The 27,438-nt window shown below is 65.6% G+C and overlaps 9 protein-coding genes across 9 annotated transcripts; 5 read left to right on the forward strand and 4 right to left on the reverse strand.

The window, feature by feature from the left end:
- On the forward strand, positions 1-225 carry EMIHUDRAFT_58490 (hypothetical protein; the record flags this gene model as incomplete). The annotated part of the gene is made up of 1 exon (XM_005792794.1): positions 1-225. A coding segment is annotated over one exon (225 nt), but the record flags the coding sequence as incomplete, so codon positions are not given.
- A 1,448-nt stretch (positions 226-1,673) lies between these two features.
- On the forward strand, positions 1,674-2,954 carry EMIHUDRAFT_439698 (hypothetical protein). The gene is made up of 2 exons (XM_005792795.1): positions 1,674-2,517; positions 2,616-2,954. The coding sequence occupies exons 1-2, from the start codon at positions 1,704-1,706 to the stop codon at positions 2,726-2,728; spliced, it is 927 nt and encodes a 308-aa protein (XP_005792852.1). The 5' UTR covers positions 1,674-1,703; the 3' UTR covers positions 2,729-2,954.
- A 2,040-nt stretch (positions 2,955-4,994) lies between these two features.
- EMIHUDRAFT_108606 (hypothetical protein) lies at positions 4,995-7,386 on the reverse strand (the record flags this gene model as incomplete). The annotated part of the gene is made up of 4 exons (XM_005792796.1): positions 4,995-5,120; positions 5,855-5,895; positions 6,076-6,164; positions 6,251-7,386. 4 exons carry the CDS (start codon positions 7,384-7,386, stop codon positions 4,995-4,997), a joined length of 1,392 nt encoding a protein of 463 aa, XP_005792853.1.
- Positions 7,387-7,941: 555 nt separating this feature from the next.
- Positions 7,942-9,660, reverse strand: EMIHUDRAFT_439701 (hypothetical protein). Its single transcript, XM_005792797.1, has 5 exons — positions 9,219-9,660; positions 9,055-9,140; positions 8,861-8,984; positions 8,612-8,709; positions 7,942-8,533 (listed from the first exon to the last, which is right to left on the reverse strand). Exons 1-5 carry the CDS (start codon positions 9,648-9,650, stop codon positions 8,257-8,259), a joined length of 1,017 nt encoding a protein of 338 aa, XP_005792854.1. The 5' UTR covers positions 9,651-9,660; the 3' UTR covers positions 7,942-8,256.
- A 1,929-nt stretch (positions 9,661-11,589) lies between these two features.
- On the reverse strand, positions 11,590-15,502 carry EMIHUDRAFT_108608 (hypothetical protein; the record flags this gene model as incomplete). Its single annotated transcript, XM_005792798.1, has 10 exons — positions 11,590-11,841; positions 11,886-12,054; positions 12,497-12,756; positions 12,881-12,884; positions 13,103-13,206; positions 13,274-13,465; positions 13,743-14,228; positions 14,290-14,487; positions 14,530-14,617; positions 14,874-15,502. The coding sequence occupies 10 exons, from the start codon at positions 15,500-15,502 to the stop codon at positions 11,590-11,592; spliced, it is 2,382 nt and encodes a 793-aa protein (XP_005792855.1).
- Positions 15,503-15,639: 137 nt separating this feature from the next.
- Positions 15,640-18,269, forward strand: EMIHUDRAFT_422976 (serine hydroxymethyltransferase). Its single transcript, XM_005792799.1, has 7 exons — positions 15,640-16,281; positions 16,368-16,449; positions 16,610-16,701; positions 16,773-16,937; positions 17,020-17,076; positions 17,305-17,484; positions 17,797-18,269. Exons 1-7 carry the CDS (start codon positions 15,700-15,702, stop codon positions 18,082-18,084), a joined length of 1,446 nt encoding a protein of 481 aa, XP_005792856.1. The 5' UTR covers positions 15,640-15,699; the 3' UTR covers positions 18,085-18,269.
- A 1,296-nt stretch (positions 18,270-19,565) lies between these two features.
- Positions 19,566-20,378, reverse strand: EMIHUDRAFT_439705 (hypothetical protein). The gene has a single exon (XM_005792800.1). The coding sequence runs from the start codon at positions 20,372-20,374 to the stop codon at positions 19,628-19,630; it is 747 nt and encodes a 248-aa protein (XP_005792857.1). The 5' UTR covers positions 20,375-20,378; the 3' UTR covers positions 19,566-19,627.
- Positions 20,379-21,851: 1,473 nt separating this feature from the next.
- Positions 21,852-24,213, forward strand: EMIHUDRAFT_108611 (hypothetical protein; the record flags this gene model as incomplete). The annotated part of the gene is made up of 2 exons (XM_005792801.1): positions 21,852-22,034; positions 22,087-24,213. The coding sequence occupies 2 exons, from the start codon at positions 21,852-21,854 to the stop codon at positions 24,211-24,213; spliced, it is 2,310 nt and encodes a 769-aa protein (XP_005792858.1).
- A 454-nt stretch (positions 24,214-24,667) lies between these two features.
- On the forward strand, positions 24,668-27,370 carry EMIHUDRAFT_466558 (leucine zipper-EF-hand-containing transmembrane protein 1, mitochondrial; the record flags this gene model as incomplete). The annotated part of the gene is made up of 8 exons (XM_005792802.1): positions 24,668-25,236; positions 25,361-25,520; positions 25,903-25,981; positions 26,059-26,170; positions 26,332-26,526; positions 26,711-26,791; positions 26,866-26,982; positions 27,041-27,370. The coding sequence occupies exons 1-8, from the start codon at positions 24,724-24,726 to the stop codon at positions 27,368-27,370; spliced, it is 1,587 nt and encodes a 528-aa protein (XP_005792859.1). The 5' UTR covers positions 24,668-24,723.
- Positions 27,371-27,438: the final 68 nt, after the last annotated feature.

Below are 27,438 nucleotides of genomic sequence, written 5' to 3' on the forward strand. Positions count from 1 at the left end.
TATGTGGACGAGATTGCGTGCATCGGCTGCACCTTCTGCGCCGACGTTGCTCGGGGCACCTTTTACATGGACGAGCAGGCCGGCAGGGCCCGGGTCTTCAATCAGGGCGGCGACGAACCCGACGTCATCCAGGAGGCGATTGATACATGCCCGGTGAACTGCATCACGTACGTCGACCTGGAGGACTTGCAGATCCTCGAGTCGGAGCGTGAGGGCCAGGTCATAAACCCGGCCTCGATCGGCATCCCCGCGACGTGGTCCGTCTCGATGAATGCCATCCCGCCCACCAAGGCCAAGGCCTTCAACATGGCCGGCTCGCTGGCGTGCTGCAACAACTGCCCCGGCAAAGGGTGCGAGGAGTGCCCGATGTACGGCGTCGGCCGCAATCCCGTCTACCTCGCCCGGCTCGAGGAGCGCGCCGCGAAAAAGGAGGCGAGCGGAGAGGCGGCGAGGGAGCGCGAGGAGGCGGCCGCCGCCGCCAACGTCGGCAAGCTCTTCGCGGCGCCCGAGGAGGAGCTTGAGGAGGAGGAGGAGTTGAGCGGCGTGGTGGTTCCGACCGGCGGCGCTCCCGGCCTGGACGGCTCGACCCTGAACGCGCTGTTTGGGCAGGTGGCGTCCTTCCGCTCCCCCCTCTGTCTCTGCGCTCTTCACTGTCTCAGTGAGCGTGAGCTCCCGTCCCTAGTCCCTGAAAGATTCAAGCCACGTCCCCTGTCGCTAGTCGCTTGGGCGTGGATAGGGGTCAGATCCTGGAGTTAAGGTTGCCTACTACTCCTAGGTGGCTGGCTTTGAGGACGAGGAGTTGGAGGACGGGCCTCGGGCGAGCGGCGCTCGGGCGGGCGGGGATGGTGCGGCCGCGGCGGTAGAGACGAGGGAAGAGGCGGCGCGGAGAGAGGGCGGGGCGGCGCGGAGAGAGGACGCGGCGGCGGCGGCCCGCGCGCAGGAGGAGGCGCGCGCGGCGGTGGAGGCGCGCGCGGCGGAGGAGGCGGCGGAGGAGGCAGCGAAGGCGGAGGAGCGCTTGGCGGCGCAGGAGCGCTTGGCGGCAGAGGCGGCGGCGAAAGCCGAGGAGCTGCGTCTGGCTGCGGCGGCGGCGGCGAGGGCGGAGGCTGAGCGCTTGGCGGCGGAGGCCGCCGCCAAGGTGGAGGCTGAGCGGTTGGCGGCGGAGGCGAGGATCGCGGCGGAGGAGGCGGCCGCGGCGGAGGCGGCGAGGATAGAGGCGGAGGCGCAGGCGAAGAGGGATGCGATCGCGCTGGCGAGACAGACGACGAAAGACGCGCTCACGCGCTCGATCCGCCTGTCTGGGCCGAAGCGCAAGAAGCTGCTCCGCGACCTGCAGGTGCAGTGGCACCCGGACAAGCAGCTGGACAGCGGCGAGGCCACACGTGAGCTCGCGAGTGAGCTGTCGCAGCTCATCAACGAGGCGATGGCCAAGGCCAAGGCGAACGCGAAGGCGAGAGGAGAGGAGTGGTAGCGCGGTAGGATGGCGGTCTCTCTCCCGAAGGGGACGGAGGTAGGTGCTCTGTGTGTACGCACTTGGACCTGCCCATGCATGCCGGTCCGACTCAGACAGAGAGCACAGTCTGTCGGCTCAGAGACAATCTTACTCGCTGAGGGTTTTCTAAAAAAGAAAAAACGAAGGGCATCGCGGCACGCTCTATCGGCCTTGTGCATTCGGCCTTGTGAGGCTAGGAGTCCTACTTAGCCACATGCTGGTCGAGTCCTGCCGAAGCCTCGTCCTATCCCTCGCGTCTCTCGCGGTGCTGCCCTCTCGCGCCATGCCTGCTGATCTCCTCGGCGATGCTGATCTCCTCGGCGACATCGGGTCTGGCATTGATCTGGCAGCGATGGCGGCGTTCGAGTGCTCGTGCGATTGGACAGAGCGGTTTCCTTACACTAACTGCTGGTTTGACGACGGCACCGAGTGCTTCAGCTACTGCTGTGCGCCGTCTCCTTCTCCTTCTGCGCCTCCGACACCTCCAAGCTACCCGCCTCCGCTTGCCCCTCCATCCGCCCCGCCGCTGCCCACGTGTGAGAGATGCGACGCGGGGACCGAGTGTGGCTACTGCCTCATGCTCACCAGCCGCTGCTACATCTCCGAGGCCTGGACGTGGCGCGATACGTGCAGCAACGCGACCGCGGCGGGAGAGCTCTGCTACGGGGATGACAGCTGCGGCACCGACAGCGATGTGAACACTTGCCTCTTGGCCCCGCTCGGAGTCGTCGCGACGTACACGCGGGTCGATTGCACGTGGGCTCCGCCGTCGCCTCCGTCGCCGTCCCTCCCGCCGCGTCCGCCAGCGGGGCCGGGGGAGTCGGCCTATCTCCCGGCGCCGCCATCGCCCGCCACGCCCTCCAACGGAGTCCTGGGTCAGGGGGCGGCGGATGACGGAGACAGCGGCTTCTTCGGCCCGATCTCGCTCGCGTGGTCCATCGTCATCTTGGTGTGGGCGGTCCTCACGCCCGTGCTCCTCTGTATCCTGTGCTACTACGCACGGCTCAAGGGGTGGTGGTGCTTCGCAGGTCTCAGCTCTCAGCCTCAGCCTCAACCCCACCCCGCCCCCATCCTCACCCATCACCCCTCACCCTCATCCTCACCCCTCAACCTCCAACCTCTGCAGGCCGTGCGGCCACTGAGCCGCCGCCAAGCACTAACCTCGGCTTTGGAGGCACCCTCGTGATCGAGGATGGGCCGGCGCCCGGAGGAAAGATGCCGATGCGCACATCGGCGTGAGCAAGCGTTCGGTGCAGCGAACAGCGCTATATCGCGGCAAGAGCCGTAAGTCCATAGGAGCGAGAGGAGAGAGGGGGTGTGCCTCCGCCGTGTACAAACAAATCGGGAGAGGGAGGTCTGAGCTGTACCCTAGACCTCTGTGTACTTGTGCCTCCTATATACCTCTTTGTGGAGAGCTCGAGTGACACAGTGACAGTCTCTCATGGTCATGCCCGCGGCTACAAATATCGTCCGTTACCGCGTGGAGCGTGGTCTCGAGGGCGTGGTGGCAGCCAGCTGGGCTGCCACACATCCCGAGTGTCGTACCCGACCCTAGTGCCTAGAGGTAGAGACGGCCTCTTGATGATGATGTACTTGAACTCGCGCGTGTGTGTGCCTCCTTGTACCTTTGGTTTAACACTTTTCGGAGAGCTGCCTCTGAGCTCTGTGCACTGTGGCGGCCATGACTGTGGCAAAGTACCCGCTCGAGACGCAGGCTCTATTGTTGCAAACCTCCGCTTTCGCCTCTGGCTCTGCCGTGGGCGTGGCCCGTGCGCGTGCCGCGTGCGCCCGAGACGTATGTGTGTGTGTTTCCCTAGGTGTTTCCCAGTACGTGTGCAGTAAAAATCGAGTCTCTCTACGGCTTTACTAAAAAAAAATTGCTAGCTCAAAAAACCGGCACACCAATCTCCCTTCCTCTCTCTATCCTCTCTTGGAGCTCCAGAGTCCACACCCCCCTGCCCCGGGATCGCGTACAAGCTATGGCTACCGTAGGCCACACTAGCGTCGCTGGGGGTTCCCTGCCCTAGATGGGAAGCTGGCCGCTGATCCGAAGACCGACTGCACCAGGGCGCCTAGATATACTCGAGGTGAGCGAGGGTGAAGTTACGCCTTAAATGCCGGCCTCTCTACTGTGGACCTTACTCCGAGCTCGTTGGCTCCTCCTATTCCCCCACCCCCCCTCCCCCCCCACTCTCTCCGAGCAAGGGCGTGCGCTACGTCCCCAAGGGGGGGGGGACGTGGGGGGGAGGTGTGGCGCTTAGGTTGTGGCGTTTGGGTTGTTGTGGGGCACCCAAACGGTTTCGGTTTTCCTCCTTGGTGCCCCGAGTAGAGCGCGATCTCCCCTGGAGTCTGTCGCGCCCGTTCTGTCTAAGCTCGAGGTTCAACCTTCCAGTTGATCCTTATCGGACTGGTGAGGTCTGCCTAGCCGTCGTAGTGTAGTGCCTGGGGTGCGTCTGCGTCGGTGCTACACACACTCGGCAGGACGCTGCTCAAGGTCGTTGCTGCTGGTCGTCGCTGTTTGTCAAGGTGATAAATAGACTCTCACAGTGACTTCTTTGTGTGGCCAAAAACATGTCCGAGATAAACCCGAACCCGGGCCTTTAGATCGGGGTCGAAGGTGCTACACACACTTGCCCCCTGGTGGTCTGGCACTCGGCGTTATTCCTACTGGGGTTAGGCTGTTTTTCTTTTATTTTCTGAATCTCGGGGGGGAGGGGGGAAGTGGGTTCCGGTGTTTTTTCTTTGCACTATGCACATACGTAAAGTGCAAAGTGCAAAGTGCAAAGTCCAAAGACCAAAGTGCAAGTCGCCCTCGTGTTTTTCTTTTTATGCTTTGGCAGTAAAAAGAACTGTGTGCGGCAGGCGCAGGCTCGGCCGATATCCAATACTTCGACTCACATCTTCGCTGCGGTGTGCCCGGGGAGGCGCGGCGGCGGGGTGGATTGAGAAGGCTCAGAGTGCAGAGAGACTGCAGGCGTGCAGAGGCGCGCGCTGCAGTTTCTCTGATCGGGCTGCTGGCGGTGTGAGCGCGGGGTGGCGTGGTGAGGCGTGAGGCAGGCTATTGTTGTGGAGTGCGGGCTGCATCGTCAGGCGTATGCGTGCACATGGTGCTGTATGCTGTGTGTGCAGGCTGGCAGTCTGTGCAGCAGAGAGCGGAAGCGCGCGCGCGGGCGCGCGCGTGCGGGCGTGCGTGCGCGCCTGCGCGGTGCCGGATCTGCGTCTCACTCGCGGCGCGTCCTGGTACAGCCGCTTATGAGATGCCAGGAGCAGTCTGCAGAGCCTGCACAGGGCGCAAAAAGGCGCAGGTGTGCTGGTGAGGTGTGCTGCGGCGCGCGCGTCGCGGCGTGAGTGGATATGCGGCTGCCTCTGGTGGTGCGAGGGGCGCGCAGCTGGTGCGGGCGGCGCGGGACGGCCATGGGGCGCCAGCACAGGGCAGACGCACATGGGCACAGCTCTGAAAGGCGCTGCGCGTGTTTGCGTGCGCGCGGGGACGTACGCGCAGTTTTCACGCGGTGTGCCTGGAGAAGGGCATGAGAGGCGCCGGCCGCGCGTGTATTGGCGTGTGGGAGTTCGGAGTATGCCCGGAGGGCGTGATGGTGCCCGAAGGGCGGTCCTCCATGCGGAGGTGAACCTTTTCAAAAAGAAAAGGTCTCTACGGCTTTACTCTCTTCTGTCTCTCGAGTCTCGTGTCCATCCCTCTCTCCAAACGCGATCTGTTTTATTTATTATTTTATTCGTCTGTCCCCCTCCTCTGCCTCTCACCCATCTGGAAACACTATTCGCCCCGAGACGAACCCGTTATCTGAATGGCCCTCGTGATCAGTCCCACTCCCACTCCGCCTCTGACGTCTGCTGGTCTGCACATCTGCGCCGACAGCGGTGGCGTTATCGGCCGTGCTGCGCCTCCGTCGTCCGCCCGCAGCCATCAGACCGAGCACAACCCTCTCCTCCGGCGCGGGCGTCCGCACCAGAGTCAACGGCGACGCAGCAGGAGCCGCGGGCGGCGCGGGCGGCGGCGCGGGGGGCTCGGAGCAGCGCTGCGGCTTGGCCCACCTCGCTGTGGCCACTGCCCGGCGGCCGCCTTCGACCGCAGGGGCGGCGGCGCGGAGAGGTGCGGCTGCGGCGCCAGCCGCGTGCGCGGCGCCAGCCGCGGCGGGCGTGGCGCCCGAAGCGGCGGCGCCGCCGCTCTCGAACAAGAGCTGGTTGAGGTCGAGCGTGGGCGGCAGCCATGGGATGGACAGGGGCGCGGGCACGCGATTGCTGCCTCGCCACGCCGCCCACTCATCGGGCGGGAGGCCGACCTGAGCAGCTTGATGAATTCGTTAGGTCGTTCATTACTTCGTCCGTTCGTGGCGAGAGGCGGACCTGCTTGCAGAAATGAACATCGGAGGCGGTGGTCACCGCGCCTGGGCGGGGGGGGGAAGTGGGGAGTGGGGAGTGGGGAGTGGGGAGGGGGGAGTGGGGAGTGGGGAGGGGAGGCGGGGCGAGGGTGCAAGGAGGGCGCGGGAAGTGGACGGGTGCGGCGAGGTGCGGCGAGCGGCGAGCAAGGGGCGCCGAGAGTGGGCGTCACGCCGAGCGCCGCGCACAGCGCCAGCCGCGGCTTGATGCGTCGCTCGAGCGACGCGGCGAGGTGGCGTGGCCGGAGGGTCGGGTCGGGAGGTGACAGCACGCCCGCCTGTGAGGAGGGTCCGAGAAGGTTCAGGGGAGGGGTGCTGCAGAGGCTTCGGGGGGTGTGGGGGGTGGGGGGGGGGGGGGGGGCACCCCTCGGCGAGGGCGAGGGCGGTGGGACGGAGGTTGGCCTCCAGGGAGAGGGTGAGCACCGCGGGGTACTGCGTTAGGAGCGGTCCGAGGGGCGCCATGCCGAGCGAGCGCAGGAAGTCCCACTTTGGCGCCAGGCTGGACTGCGTCGAGAGGGACAGCAGCGACGGCTGCGAGGAGAGGACGCGGCCGAACTCCTCGACGCCCTCCCGCTGCAGAAAGGACACCGTCGGCTTGAGGTTCGCCTCGAGCGACAAGTCGAGCGTGATGGCGTGCGAGCGGACAACGCGCCCGACGTCGACGCCGAGCGAACGGAGGTAGTCCGCCGTCGGCCTCAGGTTCGCCTCGACCGAGACGCTGAGCAGCTGCGGGTAGCGGACGAGCGCCGCTACGGCGGCCGCCTCCCCCGCCTCGGAAGCGAGGAAGGCGTGCGAGGCGGCGAGGCGCGCGGGCTCGAGACCAACCACGGGAGGGAAGGACGCAACCAGTCGCCCCAGCGCCGCGGCGTCGAGGCCGAGAGTCCGGCCGAGCCAAGAGAGCGAACGGCGCGCGCCGTCGCCCGAGGCGAGCTGCCGCGCCGGCGACCAGCGAGAGACTCTGTCGACCGCGCGCTGGTCGAGCCCCATCTCGCGCAGCGTCTCGAGCACGGGGGAGGAGGCCTCGGCGCGCCAGAGCAGCGCCTGCGGCTGCCGTGCCACGAACTCTGCCGCCGACCGGTTGGCGGCGCACACAAAGGGCTCGAGGTAGTCGAGCGCAGCGCGCAGCTTCACGTCGTCGAGCGTCAGCAGCAGCGGCTCCGCCGCGATCAGCTGCGCGGCGGGAGGGAGCCCCTTTGTGTCTCGCAGCGCGGCGAGCAGCGCGGCCGGCGAATGCGACAGCAGCGGCGGTAGCGCACGCGGCTGCCTCGCCAGCAGCTTTGCGAGGCGGTCGGGAGCAAGGCCCGCCGCGTCAAGCTCGGAGATGGACTGCTCAAGCGCCGCTGCCGATGCCGACATGCCGCCTGGTGCCTTGGCTGCGCGCTCGGCCAGCCGTCTCAAGGCCGCACCTCGCACGCCGATGCGAACGAGCACAGAGCGCACGTCGGCCGCGGCTGTGAGTGCTGACGCTGCGACGAGCACGGCAGCCGCGAGGAAACACATACTCTCGCTACACCTTCACTGCCACGTCCGTGCCGTGCCAGCCTGCCAGACACTTTGCGAGAATCGTCTGAGATTCCTCTGGCGGCAGCGGCAGTTGGCTGTGGCCGAGCAAGGCGCGACACACACGCGCTTCGCCCGAGGGGCGGCCGATTTCTTTTTTGGTGTTTTGCCAAAGAGAGCCAGTCCATGCCCAGTGTTGTGCGAGGGAGTTTGGTTGTAAAATTCTTTTTTGGCAGTTCTCGCATCACCTAACGAGCAAAATTCCTCCCAGACCCGTTCGTTGTACGTCGAAGTTCCCTGCAGGTTCCGTCTTGGCCTGTCCGAGGGTTTCCTCTCGCACCCTACCTGGTTTCCTTTCCGTGTTTCCTGCTCGTTTCCCTACAACACCCTCTAGTTTCCTCGGGAAACCCCGGGGAAACTCCGTGGAATTCGTCATTTTGGGGGGGCTCTGAGCCGTGTCTGAGGCTGTTTTGGGGCCAAAATCGGCAAAATACCGGGTATTTTGCGGGTATACCTGGAAAACCCCGGTATACCTGGAAAATACCTGGGTATCGTGCCGATTTCCTCAATTTTGCCCCAGATTTTGCCCCAGACCAGCTCTCAGACTCAGGGAAACTCGCGAGTTTCCCGAGGGAAACTCGAGAGAAACAGAATGGAGCACCAAACACCCTCTGGTTTCCCTGGAAACTTCCGGAAACGCAAAGTGCTGGGGACCCTCTGGTTTCCCTCTGGGTTGCCGGAAACCCTCGGACAGGCCAAGTTCCGTCCCTTGGTGGGATGAAAGCAGAAAGAAAGGGGGGTCCGCCGCACAAGCCGGCTCCGCCGCTCACGGGGTTTTGCCCTCTCCTGAGTTACCCTAGCCGTCCCAACCTACCGGAGGGGCGGCGGGTCGTCGTCGCCGTCGAGCGCGGGCACGTCGTCCTCGACGACGTCGAAGCTGCACTCGAAGGCGAGGTCCACCCCGGTCACCGACGTCGAGAGCACGTGCACCGCGAGGCGGTACGTCCCCGCCTTGTCCGGCGCCGTGAAGCCGCACTCCTGCGACGGCTCGACCGTCTGCGCGTTCAGGTCTTTGACGACCATCGGCTGCGCCGAGAGCAACGAGTTCGGCGTCTTTGGCTCGTCCTTGAGCCCCTCGACGTACAGCCTACAGCGAGACGGCTCCGGCACGGCTCCGGACTAGGCTCTCCGAGCAGGCGGCGGGCGCGGCCTACGTCGGCGTTGCCAATACGCCTCGTAGATGCCGTCTTGACTGCTGGCCGGCGGCGGCTCGTCGCCGTCGATGCCAGCATGGTGCCGCAGCAGCGCAACCTTGACACGGAGCTGAGGCGCGCGGGGCGGAGCGGCGTGAGCGGCGGGAGGCGGCGGGCGTACAGGCGCCGCAAGCAGGGGGAGGAACGGGTGGAGGCGGCAGGGCGGCGGCAGAGGCGGCGGCGGATGGAGGGGCAGCGGAGCGCGAGGGGCCGGGACAAACCTGCGCTCCCGCCATCACCTCCTTGGGCTCGCAAAACGCCTCGAGGCGCAGCTTTGGGCGGCGGAGGCCCTCATTCTTGAGGATCTTCGCCATCAGCACCTGCGCCTCGAGCTCGTCGGGCGACCTACAGGAAGGTTCCAGGAAGGTTCCAGGAAGAGCTCCTCTCCACATCCACCGCGAGCGCGTCGTGCTGCCAGAGCTGGTTCGCGATGAGCGCCGAGGTGCGCGCGACCGCGAGGATGGCGTGCACCCACCGGTACTGCGGCAGGTACATCTGCGCCTATCGCAGACAGCATCCGAGAAGCTTTAGCGGCGGCACGAGGCGGGGGTTGCAGCGCGCGGCAGCAGCATCCGGCGCCTGCACGAGCAGTTTGGTCGCCAGCTGCACCGCGACCGAGGCGTGCTGCGCGGTCGGACCGTCCAGATCCGCGTCCTTCTCCTTCAGCGCCGCCCGCTGCCGGTTGATCTGCCACAGCATCGCGATGGCGTGGTTGCGCGCGGCGCCGCTCGCTTTGTCCACCCAGTCCATGTCAACCTTCTCCGCACGCATCGCCTCCTCCAGCTCGCTGATCTTGGAAGGCACGTCCGCAGGGATGATCCGGCACATGCACGGCGCGGTCGCCAGCGCGAGCAGCACTTCGTTGACCGGGATCGTCCTGTTCGGGTCCTCTGGAAGCGGCTTGAGCGCCTCGCTCATGTGAGTCACGTCCTCCATCGCCTTCTTCATATGGTCCTCCGAGGGCATCTTCATGCCCGGCGGGAGGTGCTGGGCCATCTGCGAGAGGTCCATCCTGAGTCGACTGGGACAGCGAGCTCGTCTCGGAATGGCTGCGACAAAAGAATCCATGCACCTTCTTCCCTTGGGTTGTCCGTTTTCTTTCTTTCTTTCTTTTCTTTCTTTCTTTTTTTATTGAGAAGGAAATACCTCCTTGCACCTTCTATAGCCTCATCTCACATCTGGCCGGGTGTGGCAAGGTTGAGTTTCTGTGACTGTGTTTCTATGGGCGTACACCGTTAGTTTATTCCAGCCTGCGCCGTCATCTTCCCTACTCCTGTGGCCCGCCCGCGTCCACTCACACCGCGCTGGTGACTGTCGCTGTGGTGTCCTGTCCGAACTGGAACCTTCGATACACACAAATTGTATCATACATACATTTAAACATACGGACTAAGGTAAGGTCACCGTCATCTACAAGGTGTGGAACGAGGCGAAGAACAGAGATGTCTCTGGGCGAGATGGTCGCTTTGCTGACTGCTCTCGTCAGTGAGCCGGCAGCGGCAGCGGCAGCGGCGGCAGCCGTGGATTGAGGCCGATCTTGGCAGTAGCTTCGAGTCTGGGCTTCCTCGGCGGGATGAGGGATCCCGATGGCGGCATCGCTCGACAAACCACATGACATTGAGAACCATCTTTGCGCGCATCACCATCACCATCAGCCATCACGTTTTCACGTTCCTCGAGTCACGTTCCACGACCCGGGATGCGGGCTCCGGGGTGGTTTTGCGAGTAGATCATTCTCGTCCGTAAAGCCGTAGGCGTAGCGGGTTGTGGCGTCGAAGAGTAAGGGGGGAGCGAAACACCGGAGCTAAGTGTGTGTGTACGGATAGGGCTGTCAAACGTTAAGAGCTGAACAGTGTTGCTAGTGTTAACAGTAACAACAGAACAACAGTGTGGGGCTCCCCAACAACAGTAGCTAACGTTAGGCCGGCTGAACAACAATACCAACGAGAGCTAGGGAGCGCGAACAACACTTGCGCCTGCCCCAGCCACTAGCAGATAGCAGATACAGCCCACAGGCCACAGGCCACAGCTCAAAATTTGCTTCGGCTCGCTGCGCTCGCGTGGCTCCGGCGGACGGAACGCCGCCACATCGTACCCGCTCAGAGACCCGAGATCATAGTCTGAGGTTATCCTAAAAGTTCGGCCGATTTGGGTCAAAACGCTAAAAGCACGGCTAGCCGTAGATTTGGGGCAAAACGACAAAAGTGGGCCCGCCCGGGGCAAAATGGTAAAAGTCGCGCCGCCGCAGGCGCGCGAAAATTTTGGACATTATACTCTCCGGCGAATGCCACTAGCCCCCCCAAGCCGGCAGATGGTACCTCGGCAGCTGCAACCAAGCCAGCGGGTGAAGTGTTGTGGGAGGATGCGTCCTTATGTGTCACAAACTTGTAGCGCTACATGTTTGGACACACACCGGCGGGCGCTTTCGAGGGGCGAGCGGCAGCATTTTTTTAGCCATAGTGTGCGGGAACTACTTTGCCGTTGCGGGACGATAGGGATAGCTAGTACTTGCTGCACCCGCGGCGCGCAGCGCCGAAGAAATTTTTGAAACATGCTAAAAGTTGGGCGCTCCGAGACGACCAAAGTGGTAAAAGTCGCACTCTCCCCTGACCCAATCAAAAGCGTAAAAGCACCCGAGGCTCCAGCAGAAACCTAACCCTCAGACTATGCCCGAGATGATCTCCGATGGCTCCCGGTAACCGTCTACGAGGGGCGGGCGTGGAGCAAGTGGGTCCGCCCTTGCACGAGAGCACGACGGTGGTACGAGAAACCCCAACCTAGAGCACTCGAGCTGTGATGCGGCTCAGTCCACGATCACGAGCTGATCGTCCTCGGCCACGAGTTCACAATGAAGTGCACAATGAACTCGGCGATCCTCTGCACGTTGCGCAGAAAGGCTGTGCGGTCCACGCGGCGGCAAACAATGTAATCTCTGATGCTCTGCACATGCTCATTCGTCAATGCCCTCCTCACACTCGGCAATTGCCGCATCTGCAGCCCCCTGCTCCATATCCCGATACTTCTTGAGTGCTCGGTTTAGCGGCGCCTTGCCGCCGCACTTCTCGTACAGCTCCTCGAGCTCGACCCAGCGTGTGTCGGTGAAGCCTGTGTCGTGCTGGTCCTCTTTGAAAGTGCCGCGCGTGAGGTAACAAATTGTCTTGTCGGCAGCAGCCAGCTTATTGCGCCGCTTCTTTGCAATGAGCTGCTCGGGATCACAGCAGCCGAGCAGCGCGGCATGCCGAGCACCGCCTCAATCTTGTAGCAGAATGTCGGCGCGACTGCGTCGTCCGCACCGCCGTCTGCAAGCCGCGCGCGGCGCTGCGCCGCAGCCACCTTCTGGCACGCGTAGCGGCAACAGATGGTGCGGTGTGCGTACTTGAGCACCCGGTGCGCACCGCAGTTGGCGCAGGAGCCCCTTGGGCGGGAGTAGGGCGTGCGCGGCATGTGTGGCGCGGCGCGGGTAAAACCCGGGTATACCTGAAACGTTTCGGGTATACCCGGGTTTTACCCGGGGTGCTCAACGTTAACAACAGGAGCGGCGCTTGAACAACAGTAACAATAACAGAAGCGGGGCCCGGCCAACAATAAACAACGTTGGTGATTTCAGCCAACAGCAACACTAGCGCAACTGTTAGGCCCCAAATTAACGTTTGACAGCCCTATGTACGGAACCTGTGCATCGTCAAAGCGCCTGGATTTTTATTCGTGTCGTAAGGGGCGTTACCTGATACCTCGTGTCGTAGGCGCGTCTCCACGTTACCTTCTTTCTACGGAGGACCCCAGTGCAGTCACTGTGTGATCAGAGCTCCTCCTTCCCCCCGCCACCCGCGGCGCCTCCCTCTGCGCCCGCGCCGCACCCCTCCTGCTGGAACATGTCCGCGAGGGCCGAGAGCCCCTGGCCCTGGCCGCTCGCCGACGCGGCGTACCAGAGGTTGACCGCGAGGTTTCGCCTCGCGCCCCGGGAGGTCGAAATGACGGCGTGGTGCCAGCCGCGCGGCAGGAAGAGTGCGTCGCCCCTCCGCACCTCGCAGAGGGAGGGCGACGCCCTTGCGACGGCGGGGTGCGTGCTCGCCACGTCGTCCGCAAAGACGTTGAGCTTGGCGACGTTGTGCCGCACCTGAATGAATGAGGGACTCCATTTACACAGTCATGCATTCGTCCATAGCTTGGCGACGTTGTGCCGCACCTTGTCGAAAGTGGTCTCGTTGGTCACGCCGCCGGCCTACGCGCTGTGAGCACACCAACCTCGGGGCGGGAAGAGCGGCCTCGTGCGGCGTATTCAGAGCACCGCGTGAGCACGAGGGTACGAATACAGCGAATACAGCGGAAGACGTGTCCTCACGAGCGCTAGTTGGAGTACAAGAATACGTGTCCTTCCGCGTCTAGTGCCGCCGGCCGCGAGGTCGAAGCCGTGCCTATACCCGTTGTTTAATTAGTGAGTCACGCAGTTCGATTAGTTCGACCTCGCCGCGAGGTCGAAGCCGTGCCTCCGGATGGTGGCGGCGCCGTAGTAGAGGTGCTTCGCGTCGGCGGGCGGGAAGAGCAGCGCGCGCTTCGTGCCGCGGAGCTGGTAGAGTAGGATATCGTACAGGTCAGAGTATTATTAGTACTATTATCATCATTACTATCTCCACCTGGTAGAGCAGGTTGTCGTACAGGTCAAAGTGGAGCCCGTTCTTCATGAGCGCGCCGCCCACCCACAAGTTGGCGATGGAGAGCGACGAGGGCGGCAGCGCGGTAGAGAGGCAGACCCCGCGCAGCAGCGGCGGGAGGCGGAGCAGGTTGAGCTGCGCGAGGTACGCCTCGAATGGGACCGCCTCCGCCGCCTACAGACACCAGGGCGGGCTCCAAACGGGCCCCGCAAGGGCGCGATCGAGGCAAACCCGCCTCCGCCGCCTCGCCAGTCAGCTTGAGGAAGTCGGCCACGTACACGGAGCAGCGCGCCGGCTCCACGAGCGCGTCGGCGGCGGCGTCGAGGGTGGGGTGGGTGGTGGTGGGCATCGCCTAGAAGGCTCCTAGAAGGCTCCTAGAAAGGCTCCTAGAAGGCTCCTAGAGGGGGGGGGGGTTGGGCATCGCCATCATCTCGACGAGCGTCTCGCCCACCGCGGCTGCGATGGCGGCGTCGTCCCACGCGTTCGCCGCCCAGCCGGCGGTCGCGTTCCGCAGCAGCAGAGGCCCGCCGGTGAGCAGCGCCTGAGGAAGGTTCCGGGGAAGCTCGGGGAAGGGTCCGAGCAGGTGCCAACGCCCCGAACACGAGCACGGCGCCTCTGGCCCCGCCGCCAGCACAGCCTCGAGCGTCGACTCGGAGCAGCGCGGCGCCTCCTCGAAGATGGGCGGGTACCTCGCCTCCGCACCCACCTCCACACCCACCTCCGCACCCGCCCCCGCCAGCCTCGACTCGCCGAGCCTTGCGGAGTCTCCTCCGCCGCCGCCTCCGCCGCCGCCGCCGCCTCCGCCTCCGCCGCCGCCGCCTCCGCCTCCGCCGCCGCCGCCGCCGCCGCCTCCTCCGCCGCCCACCTCGGCCGCCCTGCCCGCCGACTTGCGCTGCGCTAGCCAGTCGCGCAGCGCAGTCGCGGAGCTGACCGCCGCCTAGAAGGTTCCTAGACGGCTCCTGGAAGGTCCTGGAAGGCTCCTAGAGGGCGGAGCTGACCGCCGCCTCGTCCGCCGTGGAGGCGGCGGCGAAGGCCTCCGCGGCGGCGGCGGGGTCGGAGGCCTTGAGCGCCGAGGCGAGGCCCGCCAGCGCGTTCGCTTGCTTCGGGTTGTGCTGCAGCGCCTCGCGAAAGGCGGCGGCGGCGGCGGCGGTGTCGCCGGCAGAGCGCAGGGAGAAGCCGAGGGCGGCGTGCGTGGCCTGCAGGGAGACGCCCATGACATGTCCGGGACATGTCCGCACCTCAGCCATGTCTCTGCGCACGTCGCCCGCCGCGTCGGTCGGGTCGAGGGCGAGGGCCGCTCGCAGGGCCGCCGCCGCCTCGCCGTGCCTGCCGGACACGCCAAAGACACGTCACGTCTTCGAGCTCCGCCGCCGCCACCGCCGCGTCGGTCGGTTTTTGGTCTGTCGTCTGTCGGTGTCTGTCGGTGTGTCTGTCGGTGTGGCGGTCTGTCGGTCTCTAAGAGACCCAAGGAGCAAGAGACGCTGGCCCGGCGCCTGCTCGCCGCATCGAGCGCGAGGCCGAGGTTGGAGTGGGCCGCCGCCCGCCGCGGCGAGAGCGCGATGGTCGCCTGGTAGGCCGCAACCGCCTCCTCGCTCCTCCCGAGGGAGGCGAGCGCGTTGGCGCGGTTGTACGTCGCGTCCGCGTCCGCCTAGTACCATGCCTCCAGAGTATCGAATCCAGTGTGGGTTCAGGTCTTCCGGTGGTGGTGTCCGCGTCGGCCGGGTTGAGCTCGAGCGCCGCGGCAAAGGCGTCGGCGGCGCCGGCGTGGTCGCCGCCCATCGCGAGCGCGTTGCCTCGCCCAAAGTGCGACTCGAAGTCGCGCGGGTTTAGCCTGACGGCGGCGGCAAACGCGTCCGCCGCCTCGGCGTGCCTCGCGGCCTTGTGCAGAGCAACGCCGCGGTTGTGGTGCGCGTCGGCGTTGGCCGGGTAAGCCTTCAGCACGCGGTCAAACATGCCGAGCGCCTCGTCGAGCCGCCCGAGGCCCTGCAGCGAGAGGCCGAGGTTGGTCGCCACCGCGAGCTGCTGCGCAGCGGGCACGGCGCCGGTGGCAATCGCAGCCTCGTAGGACTCGATCGCCTCGCTCCATTTTCCAGCCGCCTGGAAGCTCGAGCCGCGCTGCGCGAGAGAGACCCACTCGGGCGCAGTCTGCTGCGCAGCGGCGGAAGCGAGAATCGAAAACAGGAGGGCGCCGGAGCAGCCCGCGGGCCACATGTCGACTCTCATCGAAGCTGGTCGCGAGAGGTGGGATGAGAGACGCGAAAAAAAGACGGCTTGATGAATAAAGAAGAAAAAGAAACAAGAAAAAGAAACAGTACTGGAGCTTGCCGCGACCATTCTGGTCGCCGCGTGCTGCCCGTCTGTCTCGCCGCACGGCTCTTCCTATTCGCCGGCACAGAGCGCGGAATTGGATGCTCTTCGGCCTGCTCGCCTTGACGCCGGCACCGACCGGCGGGCGAGCACCCGCCGCCCGCGCCTCGGCGTCGGCCGCATCGCCCGGCGCGGCGACGGCGTCGGCGGAGCCGCACGCGGCGGCGGGCGGCAGCGCCCTCGAGCGCGAGGACGGCACGGTGTGGGAGCTGATCGAGGCGGAGGGCCGCCGGCAGCGCGATGGCCTCGAGCTCATCGCGAGCGAGAACTTTGCGTCTGCCGCCGTCCGCGAGGCGCTCGGGTCTGTGATGACGAACAAGTACTCCGAGGGGCTGCCGGGCGCGCGGTACTATGGCGGCAACGAGCACGTGGACGCGCTCGAGCGGCTCTGCCAGGCGCGCGCGCTCGAGCTCTTCGGGCTCGACCCCGACGAGTGGGGCGTCAACGTGCAGCCCTACTCCGGCTCGCCCGCAAACTTTGCCGCCTTCACGGCGCTGCTCGAGCCGCACGACCGAATCATGGGGCTTGACCTGCCGTCGGGGGGGCACTTGACGCACGGGTACTACAACGAGCGCCGGCGCGTCTCGGCAACCTCCATCTACTTCGAGTCGCTCCCGTACGAGGCGAGAGCGCGCGCACCCGCCACCCTGCACCGCCCCGCCCGGAATCTGTCCCACATCTGCCCCTATCTGCCCCTACCTGCCCCCAGGTGTCGGCCGAGACTGGCCTGATCGACTACGACGGCCTCGAAGAGCGCGCTCGGCTCTTCCGCCCAAAGCTGCTCATCGCAGGCGAGGGAGGGAGAGGGAGGGATAAGGGAGAGGGAGAGGGAGAGGGAGAGGGAGAGGGAGAGGGAGAGGGAGAGGGAGAGGGAGGGAGGGGGAGGGAGAGGGAGGGAGAGGGAGGGAGGGAGAGGGAGGGAGGCCGATCTGCCGCCGCGCCCGCGCGCAGGGGCGTCGGCCTACCCTCGGGACTGGGACTACGCGCGGATGAGGCGGATCGCCGACTCGGTCGGCGCGCTGCTGATGAACGACATGGCGCACGTCTCGGGCGGAGAGGCACGTCCACGACACGTCCGCGACACGTCCGCGACACGTCCACGACATGTCCACAGGCGCACATCTCGGGCCTCGTCGCGGCGGAGCAAGCCGCCGACCCGTTCGAGCACTGCGACGTGGTCACGTCGACCACGCACAAGTCGCTACGCGGGCCGCGCGCCGGCGTCATCTTTTACCGCAAGCGGTTCGAGAGCGCGGTCAACTTCGCCGTCTTCCCGTGCCTGCAGGCCCCTCCCCCTCCCTCCCTCCCTCCCTCCCTCCCTCCCTCCCTCCCTCCCTCTCAACGTCGCCGTCTCCGCGTGCCTGCAGGGAGGGCCGCACAACCACCAGATCGCGGCGCTGGCCGTCGCGTTGCGAGAGGCTCGCCCATCTCTCCCCCATCTCTCCCCATCTCACACACCACTGTCTTGAATCGGGAGGCGTCTTCTTCTCTCCCAACCAGCGCTCGAGAGGACACGCACTCAAACTTCTTCCCGCCGTAAACCGCGGTCTAACTACTCATGAGTAGGCGGGGCAGCCAGCTTTTCCGAGATCACCCGAGATCACCCGACATCACCCGACATCACCCGACATCACCCGACGTTGTAGGCGCAGCAGCCAGCCTTCCGCGAGTACATCCGGCGTGTCAAGGCGAACGCGAAGGCGCTCGCCGCCGCGCTCGTGGCGAGAGGCTACACCATCGTCACGGGCGGTACCGACAACCACCTCGTGCTCTGGGACTTGCGGCCGCAGCGCCTGACCGGCTCGAAGCTCGAGAAGCTCGCCGAGGCCTTCCGCCCTCCTCCCTCCGCCCTCCTCCCTCGCCTTCCGCCCTCCACCCACTCCTTCCGCCCTCCGCCCTCTTCCTCCTCCTCCTCCCTCTTCCCTCCTCCCTCTTCCCTTCTCCCTCCGCCCTCCACCCTCCTCCCTCCTCCTCCCTCCGCCCTCTTTTCTCCGCCCTCTGCCCTCCGCCCTCCGCCCTCCTCCCTCTGCCCTCTGCGAGAAGGTTCCGAGAAGGGTCCGAGGCGGGCGCTACCACGCCCCGCCCGAGAGAGAACCTTCTCGGAACCTTCTCGGAACCTGCTCGGAGCCTTCCTGCAGGCGGTCGGCATCACGCTCAACAAGAACGCGGTGCGCGGCGACGTCTCCGCCGCCACGCCCGGCGGGGTTCGCATCGGCACGCCGGCGCTGACAACGCGCGGTTTCGGCGAGGCCGATTTCGTGAGGGTGGCGGAGTACTTGCACGAGGCCGTCGAGCTGGCGCTTGCGCTGCAGCAGCGCTCCGGAACAAAGCTCAAGGACTTCGTCGCGGAGATGGAGGCGGAGCCCGCCGTCGCCGACTTGCGAGAGCGGGTGCGCGCGTTCGCGACCGAGTTCCCGATGCCCTGAGAGTCTCAGTGAGAGAGGAGAGTGGCCGTGTGGCCGTGACGCACGAGCGGCGTGCGCCGTGCGGGGAGACGTGCAGAGAAGTGGGCACTCTCTCATTTCCATGCCCTTCGCGTTTCCACGCGCCGCCGTTGATCAACGCCGTTGTGTTCCCTGCTCATGGTAGACGGCCGCAAGCGAGTCGCTGAAAAAAAGAAATTTGGCTCACTGGCATCACACCTCGTCGCTCTGGGGGGAGGCGAGGGCCCTAGGGGGTACCCATGCGGGGGGGAGATGGGGTCCCCCAGCCCGCCGCAGGCGCCGTGGCATTTTTTCTTTTCTGCTCAATTTTTTACTTGTTTTCATGGGAATTCGGCGTACTTGCGGCCATGCTATCACGCCTTGCGACATCCTTTCGGCGCTGCTGACCGTGCCATGCTGCTCAACTGACCGCCTGCATAGCTCGCGGCCTTAGTCTTCGGCATTCAGTGACGACCTGATCGTACGGCCAGTAGGAAGGTGTCCTTCCATCGTGTGCACGCTTCTGACGCAATGCGCGTCACAAACTGCCTCGGATTGGCTGCTGGCACTCTCGAAGCTATGCCTACACAGCCTCGCGCGCATGGGCAGTCAAGAGGGACCACGCACCTTCTCAGGACAGCGCCGGTGCCTCTCTCTTGGACCGGCAAACGTGGTGGTCTCGTGTCACCGATGTGGGACCAGTGCGGCATCGCGCCATCGACAGCTCTGAACTGCGCCTCACCACTGACCGGGAAGGCCGCCAAGTGGGTCAGCATCGGTCGCACATTGTGGCAGCAGTCAGCAGCGCATGTCTGATAGCTAGAGCAGCAGCGTCAGGGTCGCAGGGTCGGATCGTGTCAAGCCTCTCGCCCGGCCGGCCGTGTGCAGACGTCGCGGCCTGTCTGCTGTCTGGAGTGATCTGTCGGCGGTCAGTACGACCGATCAGGTTGGAAGGTTCTTATGGTTAGAGGGTCTATCTGTATGTACTCCTCGAGATCTCTCCAAATCTGCCCTCTGATCAACCGTGATCATTCGGGAAGTCGGTGCTAGTAGAGACTAGTAGAGCCGGAGCCCCGTTTTTCCGCACTGCTGCGCGGCGCACGGTGCCTCCGGGGGCCCCCGCCTCCCCCCAGAGCCTCGTCGGGGGAGGTGTGCTCAGCAGGCTGTGCAGCGCAGCCTGCCTCACTCAGAGCGCCGCTGACGCGGCGCGGGGCCGCCGTCGGCGCTGCTGCCGCGCACGCTGCGCTGCCGTGCGGGGCCTGTGCGTCACCATCGAGCATCGTGTCCTCTGGCCGCGTTGCCGACGCCACTTGCCGCTCGCCGCTGCTGCCCTTTCCTGCCATCGCGCAAACACACACACACACACACACACACACACACACACACACACACACACACACACACACACACACACACACACACACACCATAGTTTTTGAATAAGAGGCGAGTCCCGCGCCCCAGATGCCAGTCAGGGCCTCCGCGGGAGATTTCTCATTTGTTACCGTGCTCTACCGCGCGTCCGCGCCTCTCTAGACCCTGACCCTCTAGAGGGTTGGCGCGGCAGTGTCGAGGGCGCGCGCCTCCGCTGCGAGACTGCGCGCGGCGGCGGCGGCCTCCTCTGGCGAGCGGCACACCACCACCCTGTCGAAGCCCTCCGAGGTGCGCGGAGCCACTATCCACGACGAGATGCGCCGCACTATCTGCTGCAGCTCTCGCGCCGACTTTGAGCCTGAGTCGACGTGCCCCTCGTGCGTGGCGCGGCGGAGCACGCGCCGCCGCGCCACGTGCTCCGGCACGTCGAGAAAGACGGCGACGCGCGAGGCGGGCCTCGCCCCACCCAAGTTGAGCCAGTGCGCACGCTGGTCGGGGTCAAAGTTGCAGCGGTCGATCAGGACGTGGCGCCGCTGCCTCAGCGCCTCGCGCGCGGCACGGATGCACTGCTTGCGCGAGCCAAGGACGTCCTGGGAGATGCGGGACCAGCGCTCCCTGCTGCTGCCGCCGCCGTCAGCGCTGCAGCTGTGTGCGAGGAGCAGCTCCGCAAAGGTGCTCTTACCCGCGCCGGGCATACCAACCATGACCACGAGCAAGCCTGGCACAGCCGTTGATTCGGTCGGCAAAGCTGCAGATGTCCCGGCTGGTTGTCCGCTCTCTCCCTCCACACACGCACACGCGAGGGAGTGTGGAGGTCGCTGCGTGCGCGGTGCCAGGTGTACCCAGTGTGCCGGAGCGCGCTCCGATCGGTGATGCGCCGTTGGAAGCATGCTAGCGTAGAGCTGGACGAGTGGGAGCATGATCGCTGGGAAACCTTGGGTTCGGGCTCCTTGCCGCTGGGGGGCTGCGTACGTTGTATTGTCGAGTATTGTAACTTGTACGTACTTTTAGCTTACTGGGAGAGAAGGGAGAGGGGGTTGTACGCGCGGCGTGAGAGCTTGGAAGCGAGCTTTGAACGGCGATCGAGGATGGCGCGGTTCTCTCATATATAACACTCTCTCTCTCTCATATATAGGGTGCCCACAGGGCCCAAAAAAGAAAGGAAAAAAGAAATGGGGCAAGCCCGATCGCAGCACTTCGTGTTGTACAGTCGAAATATTGAGATTGTGACCAGGAGGGAGGGACGCAGGGGATCTCAAAGGTATACCCTTGGAATGGCCGGATGCAGCCTTGAAAGTACGAGATCGCGCGCGCTTCGCGCGCTGCACCGCCTGTTCTCCGCGGCTGTGTGACGACGCGTGTGCCGTGTGCCAGCAGAGTTGGGCGCGCGCGGCGCGACGGCGCCCGCGAGGGAAGGCGCGGGTGCAGCGGCCGCCGGCGGTCGTACCGCTCGCCAGCCGGCGCAGCAGTGGCCAGCGCAGCGGCCGCCGGCGCAGCAGCCAGAGCAGCCGGTACGCGCCTTGCGAGGCGAGTACTCAGAGGCGGCCAGGCGGCAGTACTCGCTCGAACTTTGCGAGCTGTGCGCGCGCCGAGGCGCGCGCGGCGCGCGCCCGCCCGGCTGCCAGTAGGAGGCGGCGCAATATGGCCTATAGTACAGCCCTTGAGGAAGAGGAAGAGGCTGGCTGGCAGTGCTGTATGCCGCCGGGGGGCAGTTTTGGGGTGCTGACCCACGCCCAGGGGGCTGCAGAAGGCGTCCGCAACCGTGACAACCCGCCCCCCCAGCCGAGGCCGGTCGAAGCCCACTTGAGCACAGGCAGCCATGAGGAGTCCTCTTGGTGCTCCTGGCGGCCGTTCAAAGCTCGGGCGCACGCCGATGGGAGGTGGGTGTGTCTTGCTTGCTCCACACCGAGCGCCACCGGTCCGGACCGGCGTGCTCAATGAGGGTCGGCCTGCACAAGGATCAAGGTCTGTGCCGCGGCCGCTCGGCGCCAAGTGCAGTGTCACGCTCGCACGCGAGCGGGTCACAATGGGAAACCCCCGTTTCCTATTCACTCGCTGAGCCCTGGTCTCGACACCTCGACACCAAACCTCGACACCAACTCGACACCTCGTCCTCGACACCCCGTGCCAACTCGACACCCCTCGACACCCCTCGACACCCCTCGAGGTCGTAAAATACAAACAAATCAACCGAAACAAGTGCGCAAGAAACTCGCTGTGAGCATATTGGCCGGTTCGTTCGCCCTACCCTTGGTGTGAGTGAGTGAGTGAGTATTCTTGGTACAACGCTGGCATCTGCGCTTCTTTTACTTCTTCGCGCGGCCACCGATCGCCATATTGCACTCACGCGCGAACACGCGCACGCAAAAACGCGCGTGCACGGAACGATCATCGAGCATGCACGGGCTGATCCATGTGGTCCTGAAGGGCTTCGTGGTGGAGCGGTTCGGCGCGGAGAAGTGGTCTGACATCCTGCGAATTGCCAATGTCGAGGACGAGGCGAGCATCATACGCATGGAGCAGTACGATGACGCGCTGAGCCTGGCGGTGGTCGGGATCGCCCTGGAGGCGATAGAGGAGGTGGCATCGGTTATGGGCGTTTCTTTTTCGAAGAATCGCTTACTATTACTAGGTGCTCGACGTGACCAAGGTGGATGCGCTGGAGCTGATCGGGGGCTATTTTGTGGAATTCGTTGTCAGAGCGGGGTACAGCAAGATGCTCCGCTCCCTCGGAACGACGCTGGACGAGTTTCTGCTGAACCTGAACCAGCTCCACCACAACCTCGAGCGGGAGTTCCGGACGGCAGTGTTCCCGAGTTTCGAGATTTCCCGGGTCAAGACCAACCATGACCACGATCAGGAGGAGGAGGAGGAGTTCCTCCTGCGCTACTCCTCCATGCGCGCGGGGCTGGGGCTGGCCCCGCTGGCAAAGGGCGTGGTGCAAAAGGTGGCGTCGGTACTCTTCGACATGCAGATCGAGATCGAGGAGCTCAGCCGCGTGGAGTCGGAGCAGGTGGAGAGGAGGCTCGAGCAGCCGCTCGAGAGCTCCCTGGCGACACAGCGGGCGCCGGCGGAGGACGAGGATGCGGACGGCGGCGACGATGATGACGCCGCCGCCATCTCTCAGGGCGTGAGCTGGCTCATCAGGATCCCGCGGCCGCCTTCGCCCATAACGCCGCACTCGCCACCGCCAGTCGGGAATGCCCCCCAGCAAGCCGGCGCGGCGACGGGTCGTGCCGCCGAAGCATCATCATCGTCACCGTCCCTGTTCTCGTCCTTCGACCTGCACCAGGCGCTCTGCTCCGTGGGCAGGTGCTGCACTTCGGCTGCCTCCGCGGTGTGCTGCACTGTGGACTGTTCCGCCGAGTGTGCTGCGCCGCCGAGTGCGCAGGCCGCTCTCGACGACGTCGACGCCGCCATCTTCACCGCCCGCGGGGTGGAGATCGCGGCAGGGGAGCGGCTGTTTGTCGCCGCGGAGCTTTTCCGGGGCGTCCTCGCCTCCCAGGTGGCCGGTGCGTGGAGCGAGCCGGAGGCGCTCGAGCGGGCGGGCGACTTCTGGTCGAAGGACTTGCTGGCAAGTGCGGCGGCGGCGAGCAGGCGGCAGCGGGTGCTCGAGCGGGCAGGGGAGCAGCCGCCGCAGCCAACGGAGGACGAGGGGGGCGGCGGGTGCTACTACGCGTGGTCGAGAGAGGTCCTACTGCCACGCTGCGGCGGGCGCTACTACCACGCTGCGGCGGCGGAGGAGTGGATCCCGGGGTGGCAGCGAGTGCTCTTCGTCTCTCACGCCTGGTCGCCCCCGCCTGGCTGGGCGGAGCTGATGGGGGCCCAGTGCCGGTACGGCGACGTGAAGGCGGCAGAGGTGTGCATCGCCGCGAAGGATCTGGCCGGCCAGGCGAGCGGTAGGGGGGCGGCCGCTCGGGCGGACGCCGTGGCCGCTGGCGACGCCGTGCGTTGGGGGGAGGTGCGGCTCTGGATCGACAAGTGCTGCGTGCAGCAGGGTGACGCGGTGCAGGTCGCCACCTGCGTGGAGCTCTTCGAGGAGTTCATCCAACTCAGCGACGGCGTGCTGGTCTTGCCCGCCTGGAACTACTTCGAGCGGCTCTGGTGCGTCTACGAGTGGGCATGCTTCACCATGTTCCACGAGCCCGAGGATGTGGTGCTGTGCGCCGACGCTTTCTTGCGGCCGAAGTCCCTGCCGCTGTTCCTCAAGTCCATCAGGAACTTCTCGCTGGATCGCTGCCAGTGCTTCCATGCCCCAGACCGGGAGATCCTCCGCCGGAAGGTGGACCAGTACTACACCTCTGTCCGGGCGTTCGAGACCTTCGTGCGCTTCACCGCCGTTGCGTTCTTCGGCCGGTGCATGACCCACCGGGCCGGCCGCGCCTCCGCGCAGCTGGCGCCGTGGGCCGACCTCGCAGAGGAGTTCGGCTTCGCCGCTCTGGCGAGGGAGCTCCGCACAGCCGACCAGAGCTCCAAGCGGTGGCGCCGGGAGGCCTACCGAAGCGCCAGCGGGAGCCATTGGGAGGAGGCGGCGGGGGGCAAGAAGCTTCCGAACAGGGAGCCAGATCAGCCAACGGCAGCGCGGGCCTCCTCCTCGGGCGTGCAGGCGCTGATCTGCGAGAAATCGGACGCTTGGTTTTCGCGGCACATCGCGCCGCTGGTGGAGGTGGCCCGCAACGAAGCGGCGAATCCGGACGCGCTGCGGCTTGTGGCCCGGGGCCGATGCCAGGGCCGGCGTCGTCTCTTTTGTTACGCGTGACGTCTCCAAAAGTGCGTGTGTCTTTTTATGATAATACTTAAGGCCGCGACGCGTCTCATCATGCGTGCGTAATAGGCCGTGAAGACTGAGAGAGTGTTTTGCCTGCGCGCACTTACCCGGGGAGCACCCAACAAACTGGTAATGCTCAAAATCCCGGGGCGAGTCTTGCTGAGGGCGGGGCGCGGGGAGGTCTCCGGTAGTATGTGCTATGTCCGCTCGACTGCTGGACTGCGGCTACTCCCGGTGGGGTAGAGTTGCTGATCGGATGGCCCATAGTGCGGACCTCGTTAAAAGAAAGATAAAACAGACAACCCAAGGGAGGGAGACAGGCGTTCAATTCTGTGAGGTGCAAAATTCTATTAGAAGCCGTCGTCCTCGCTTTGCCTGTTGTGTGAATCGTGCCCTGTGCGAGAGAGGTTTTGGAAAAATTCTTTTTGGCGAGGTCGGCTCCAGAGCCTGAGGCCGCGGCGACTTGCCTGTAGCACACGTGCTGGTGCTCTCAAGGGGGCGATGCTCACACGTCGGGCCCTGCTGCGGCGCTCCTTACAAGTACAGCGCGCACTGCTTCGGTCGGCGCGGATTCCTCCTGCCAGCCTGAGGCGCGGCGTCGTCCTGCTACCGCGCCGGCCGCCGCTGCTGCTTCACTCGCGTGCGCTCGCTTCCAAGTCGAAGTCTGAGAAGGCACCTCCACCGGCGCGGTGGTCGCCGCAGTGGGTGTGGGACCACGCAAAGGAGATGGCGTCGCACTACTGGCACGGGAGCAAGCTGCTCGCCGCCGACACGCGGATCGCCTCGCAGCTGCTGGTGAAGATGATGCGCGGTCGCGTCCTCTCGCGGCGCGAGCACAGCCTGCTGGTGCGGGTGCTGGGCGATCTGCTGCGCGTCATCCCGCTCGCCTTCTTCCTCCTCGTGCCGATGATGGAGTTTGCGCTGCCGTTTGCGATCCGGCTCTTCCCAAACCTGCTGCCGTCCACGTTCGAGGAGAAGCACCAGATCGAAGAGAAGCGGATCAAGCTCCTCAAGGTGCGCGCGAGGGCGGCGCCGGCGGCACCTTGAGGGCGGCGGGGCGGCCGGCGGTGGCAGCTCCCACGGCGTCCCGATCCACCGACGTCCTCGGCTCACGGCGCCGGCGCTCGCCTCTGCGCAGGTGCGTCTTGAGGTGGCCAAGGTGCTGGAGCACACTCTGGAGGAGCGTGCGAAGGAGCTGAACAGGGCGACCAAGGCGAAGGCGGAGGCGGGCGGCGGCGACGCGGAGGAGCCGTACCCGCGCGACCTGTTTAGCAAGTTCATGCGACGGATGAGGGAGGGTGCGCGCAGCCGAGAGACAGCCGGGATGTGCGCGAGGTACGGCGAGAGATAGGGAGAGGAGAGGAGGGCAGGGGGCGCGTCAGGCCGGCAGTGCTGGCGCAGGCCATCGCCGTGGGGAGGCGGGGGTCCTAGGCAGGCTCCTCGAGACTTCACGCGGGGTCTGGGGGGAGTGCAGTCCAGAGCAGCGGGAGATGTGGGGAGATGTGGGGAGATGTGGGGAGATGTGGGGAGTGCAGTCCAGAGCAGCGGCGATGCGAGTGGCCCTTGTGGTTGCGACTCGCAGACTCTCGTCACCTGCTGGGGAGATCTGCGGAGATAGCGGAGATCTGGGAAGATCTGGGGAGAGATGCTTTTCTCTTCTCGCACCTGCTGCTGGCGCAGGCGAGCGTCTGTCGCGGGAGGAGACGCTGCAGGTCATGTCGCACTTCAAGCATGTCGACTCACCAGACGCGCTCAACAGGCGAGACACGCCGCCCCGCCCCATCTCTCCCCACATCTCCCCGCATCTCCCCGCATCTCCCCCAATCTCCCCGACAGGCAGCAGCTCACCCTGCTCTGCAACTTCCTCGGCATGCCTTCCTTCGGCCCCGACCCGGTCCTCCGCTTCCAGCTCCGCACCAAGCTGCGCCAGCTCCGCAACGACGACAAGGAGAGCATGTGGGAGGGCGTCGGCCACATCTTCCCACATCTCGCCACATCTCGCCACATCTCGCCACATCTCGCCACATCTCGCCACATCTCGCCACATCTCGCCACATCTCGCCACATCTCGCCACATCTCGCCACATCTCGCCACATCTCCCTCCGCAGGAGATCATGTGGGAGGGCGTCGGCTCGCTCACCCGAGACGAGCTCCTCGCGGCCATGCGCGCGAGAGGGCTGCCGAGCGCGGGGCTCGGCCAGGCGCAGATGGCGGCTGCGCTGCAGGAGTGGCTGCAGCTGTCGCAGAACCGCGAGATCCCGTCCGTGTTGCTGCTGCTCTCCAACGCGCTCCGCTTCGCGCGCGTGCGCGGCCGTAGAAGCGGAGCGCGTACTCTAGCGGAGTGCGTCCTCTTGCCGTCCACCCAGCGCTCGAGAGGACGCGCACACCGGCGCCGCACACGTGTGCGCCTCCCGCCTACTCGCGCGGTGCGTGAGAGAGGACACTGCACCCTCCTCCCCTGAGGCTGTTGGCGTGAGCACCACGCAGGTGCGCGACTACCAGCAAGAGGCCCAGGCGGAGAGGGAGGCGGCGGCGGCGTCGAAGGTGCTCGACGACGAGGCCGCGCAGGTCACATCTCTCCCCATCTCTCCCCATCTCTCCCCATCTCTCCCCATCTCTCTCCCCACCTCTCCCGCCACCAGGTCGCGCTCTCGTCGATGCGCGAGGAGGTGATCGACTCGGCGGGCAGCGGTGCGGCCAAGGGGGCGGCGACCACCACCAAGGAGGCGCTGGCGTCGCTCGAGCGCGAGGCGGAGCTGGTCGAGGAGGAGAGATGGGGAGAGATGGGGAGGGATGGGGAGGTGTGAGGAGGTCTAGGCGGAGCTGGTCGAGGAGGAGAGGCAGCTCAAGCGCGCAGGCGTCGACAAGGTCCCGTCGAGCGTGCGGCCGGCGGAGGCTGTGACGTGGAGCGGGGGCGGGAGCGGCGACAAGGCGGCGGCGGAGAAGGCGTCGCCCGCGGCTGCCGACGGCGCGGCGACGGCGGAGGAGGTGGAGGAGGAGGAGGCGACGCGGCTGTCGCGGGAGCAGGTGCGCGACATCGCGGCGGCGGTGGAGACGCTGTCCGCGACGAGCGCGCTGGAGGGCGAGACGACGGAGTGGCAGGAGCGAAGTCACACTACTCAGCACTACTCAGCACGCCATTGCTAATCAGGCGAGAAGAAGGAGTGGCAGAAGCTCGAGGCGGAGAGGCTGGAGAGCGCGACCGAGATCGAGGA

Source organism: Emiliania huxleyi, assembly GCF_000372725.1.
Source record: "Emiliania huxleyi CCMP1516 unplaced genomic scaffold EMIHUscaffold_105, whole genome shotgun sequence".
Lineage (NCBI taxonomy): Eukaryota > Haptophyta > Isochrysidales > Noelaerhabdaceae > Emiliania > Emiliania huxleyi.

Bases quoted from the DNA above. Each gene is read 5' to 3' on its own strand.
- EMIHUDRAFT_439698 (XM_005792795.1), top strand. From the start codon at position 1,704: ATGCTGGTCGAGTCCTGCCGAAGCCTCGTCCTATCCCTCGCGTCTCTC. The intron at 2,518-2,615 runs GTCTCAGCTCTC...CAACCTCTGCAG, and splicing joins GGGGTGGTGGTGCTTCGCAG to GCCGTGCGGCCACTGAGCCG.
- EMIHUDRAFT_439701 (XM_005792797.1), bottom strand. From the start codon at position 9,650: ATGGACCTCTCGCAGATGGCCCAGCACCTCCCGCCGGGCATGAAGATG. The intron at 9,141-9,218 runs GCGCCGGATGCT...TGTCTGCGATAG, and splicing joins CGACCAAACTGCTCGTGCAG to GCGCAGATGTACCTGCCGCA. The intron at 8,985-9,054 runs GCAGCACGACGC...ACCTTCCTGTAG, and splicing joins CTCATCGCGAACCAGCTCTG to GTCGCCCGACGAGCTCGAGG.
- EMIHUDRAFT_422976 (XM_005792799.1), top strand. From the start codon at position 15,700: ATGCTCTTCGGCCTGCTCGCCTTGACGCCGGCACCGACCGGCGGGCGA. The intron at 16,450-16,609 runs GCGAGGGAGGGA...GCCCGCGCGCAG, and splicing joins CCCAAAGCTGCTCATCGCAG to GGGCGTCGGCCTACCCTCGG. The intron at 16,938-17,019 runs CTGCAGGCCCCT...GTCTCCGCGTGC, and splicing joins ACTTCGCCGTCTTCCCGTGC to CTGCAGGGAGGGCCGCACAA.
- EMIHUDRAFT_439705 (XM_005792800.1), bottom strand. From the start codon at position 20,374: ATGCTCCCACTCGTCCAGCTCTACGCTAGCATGCTTCCAACGGCGCAT.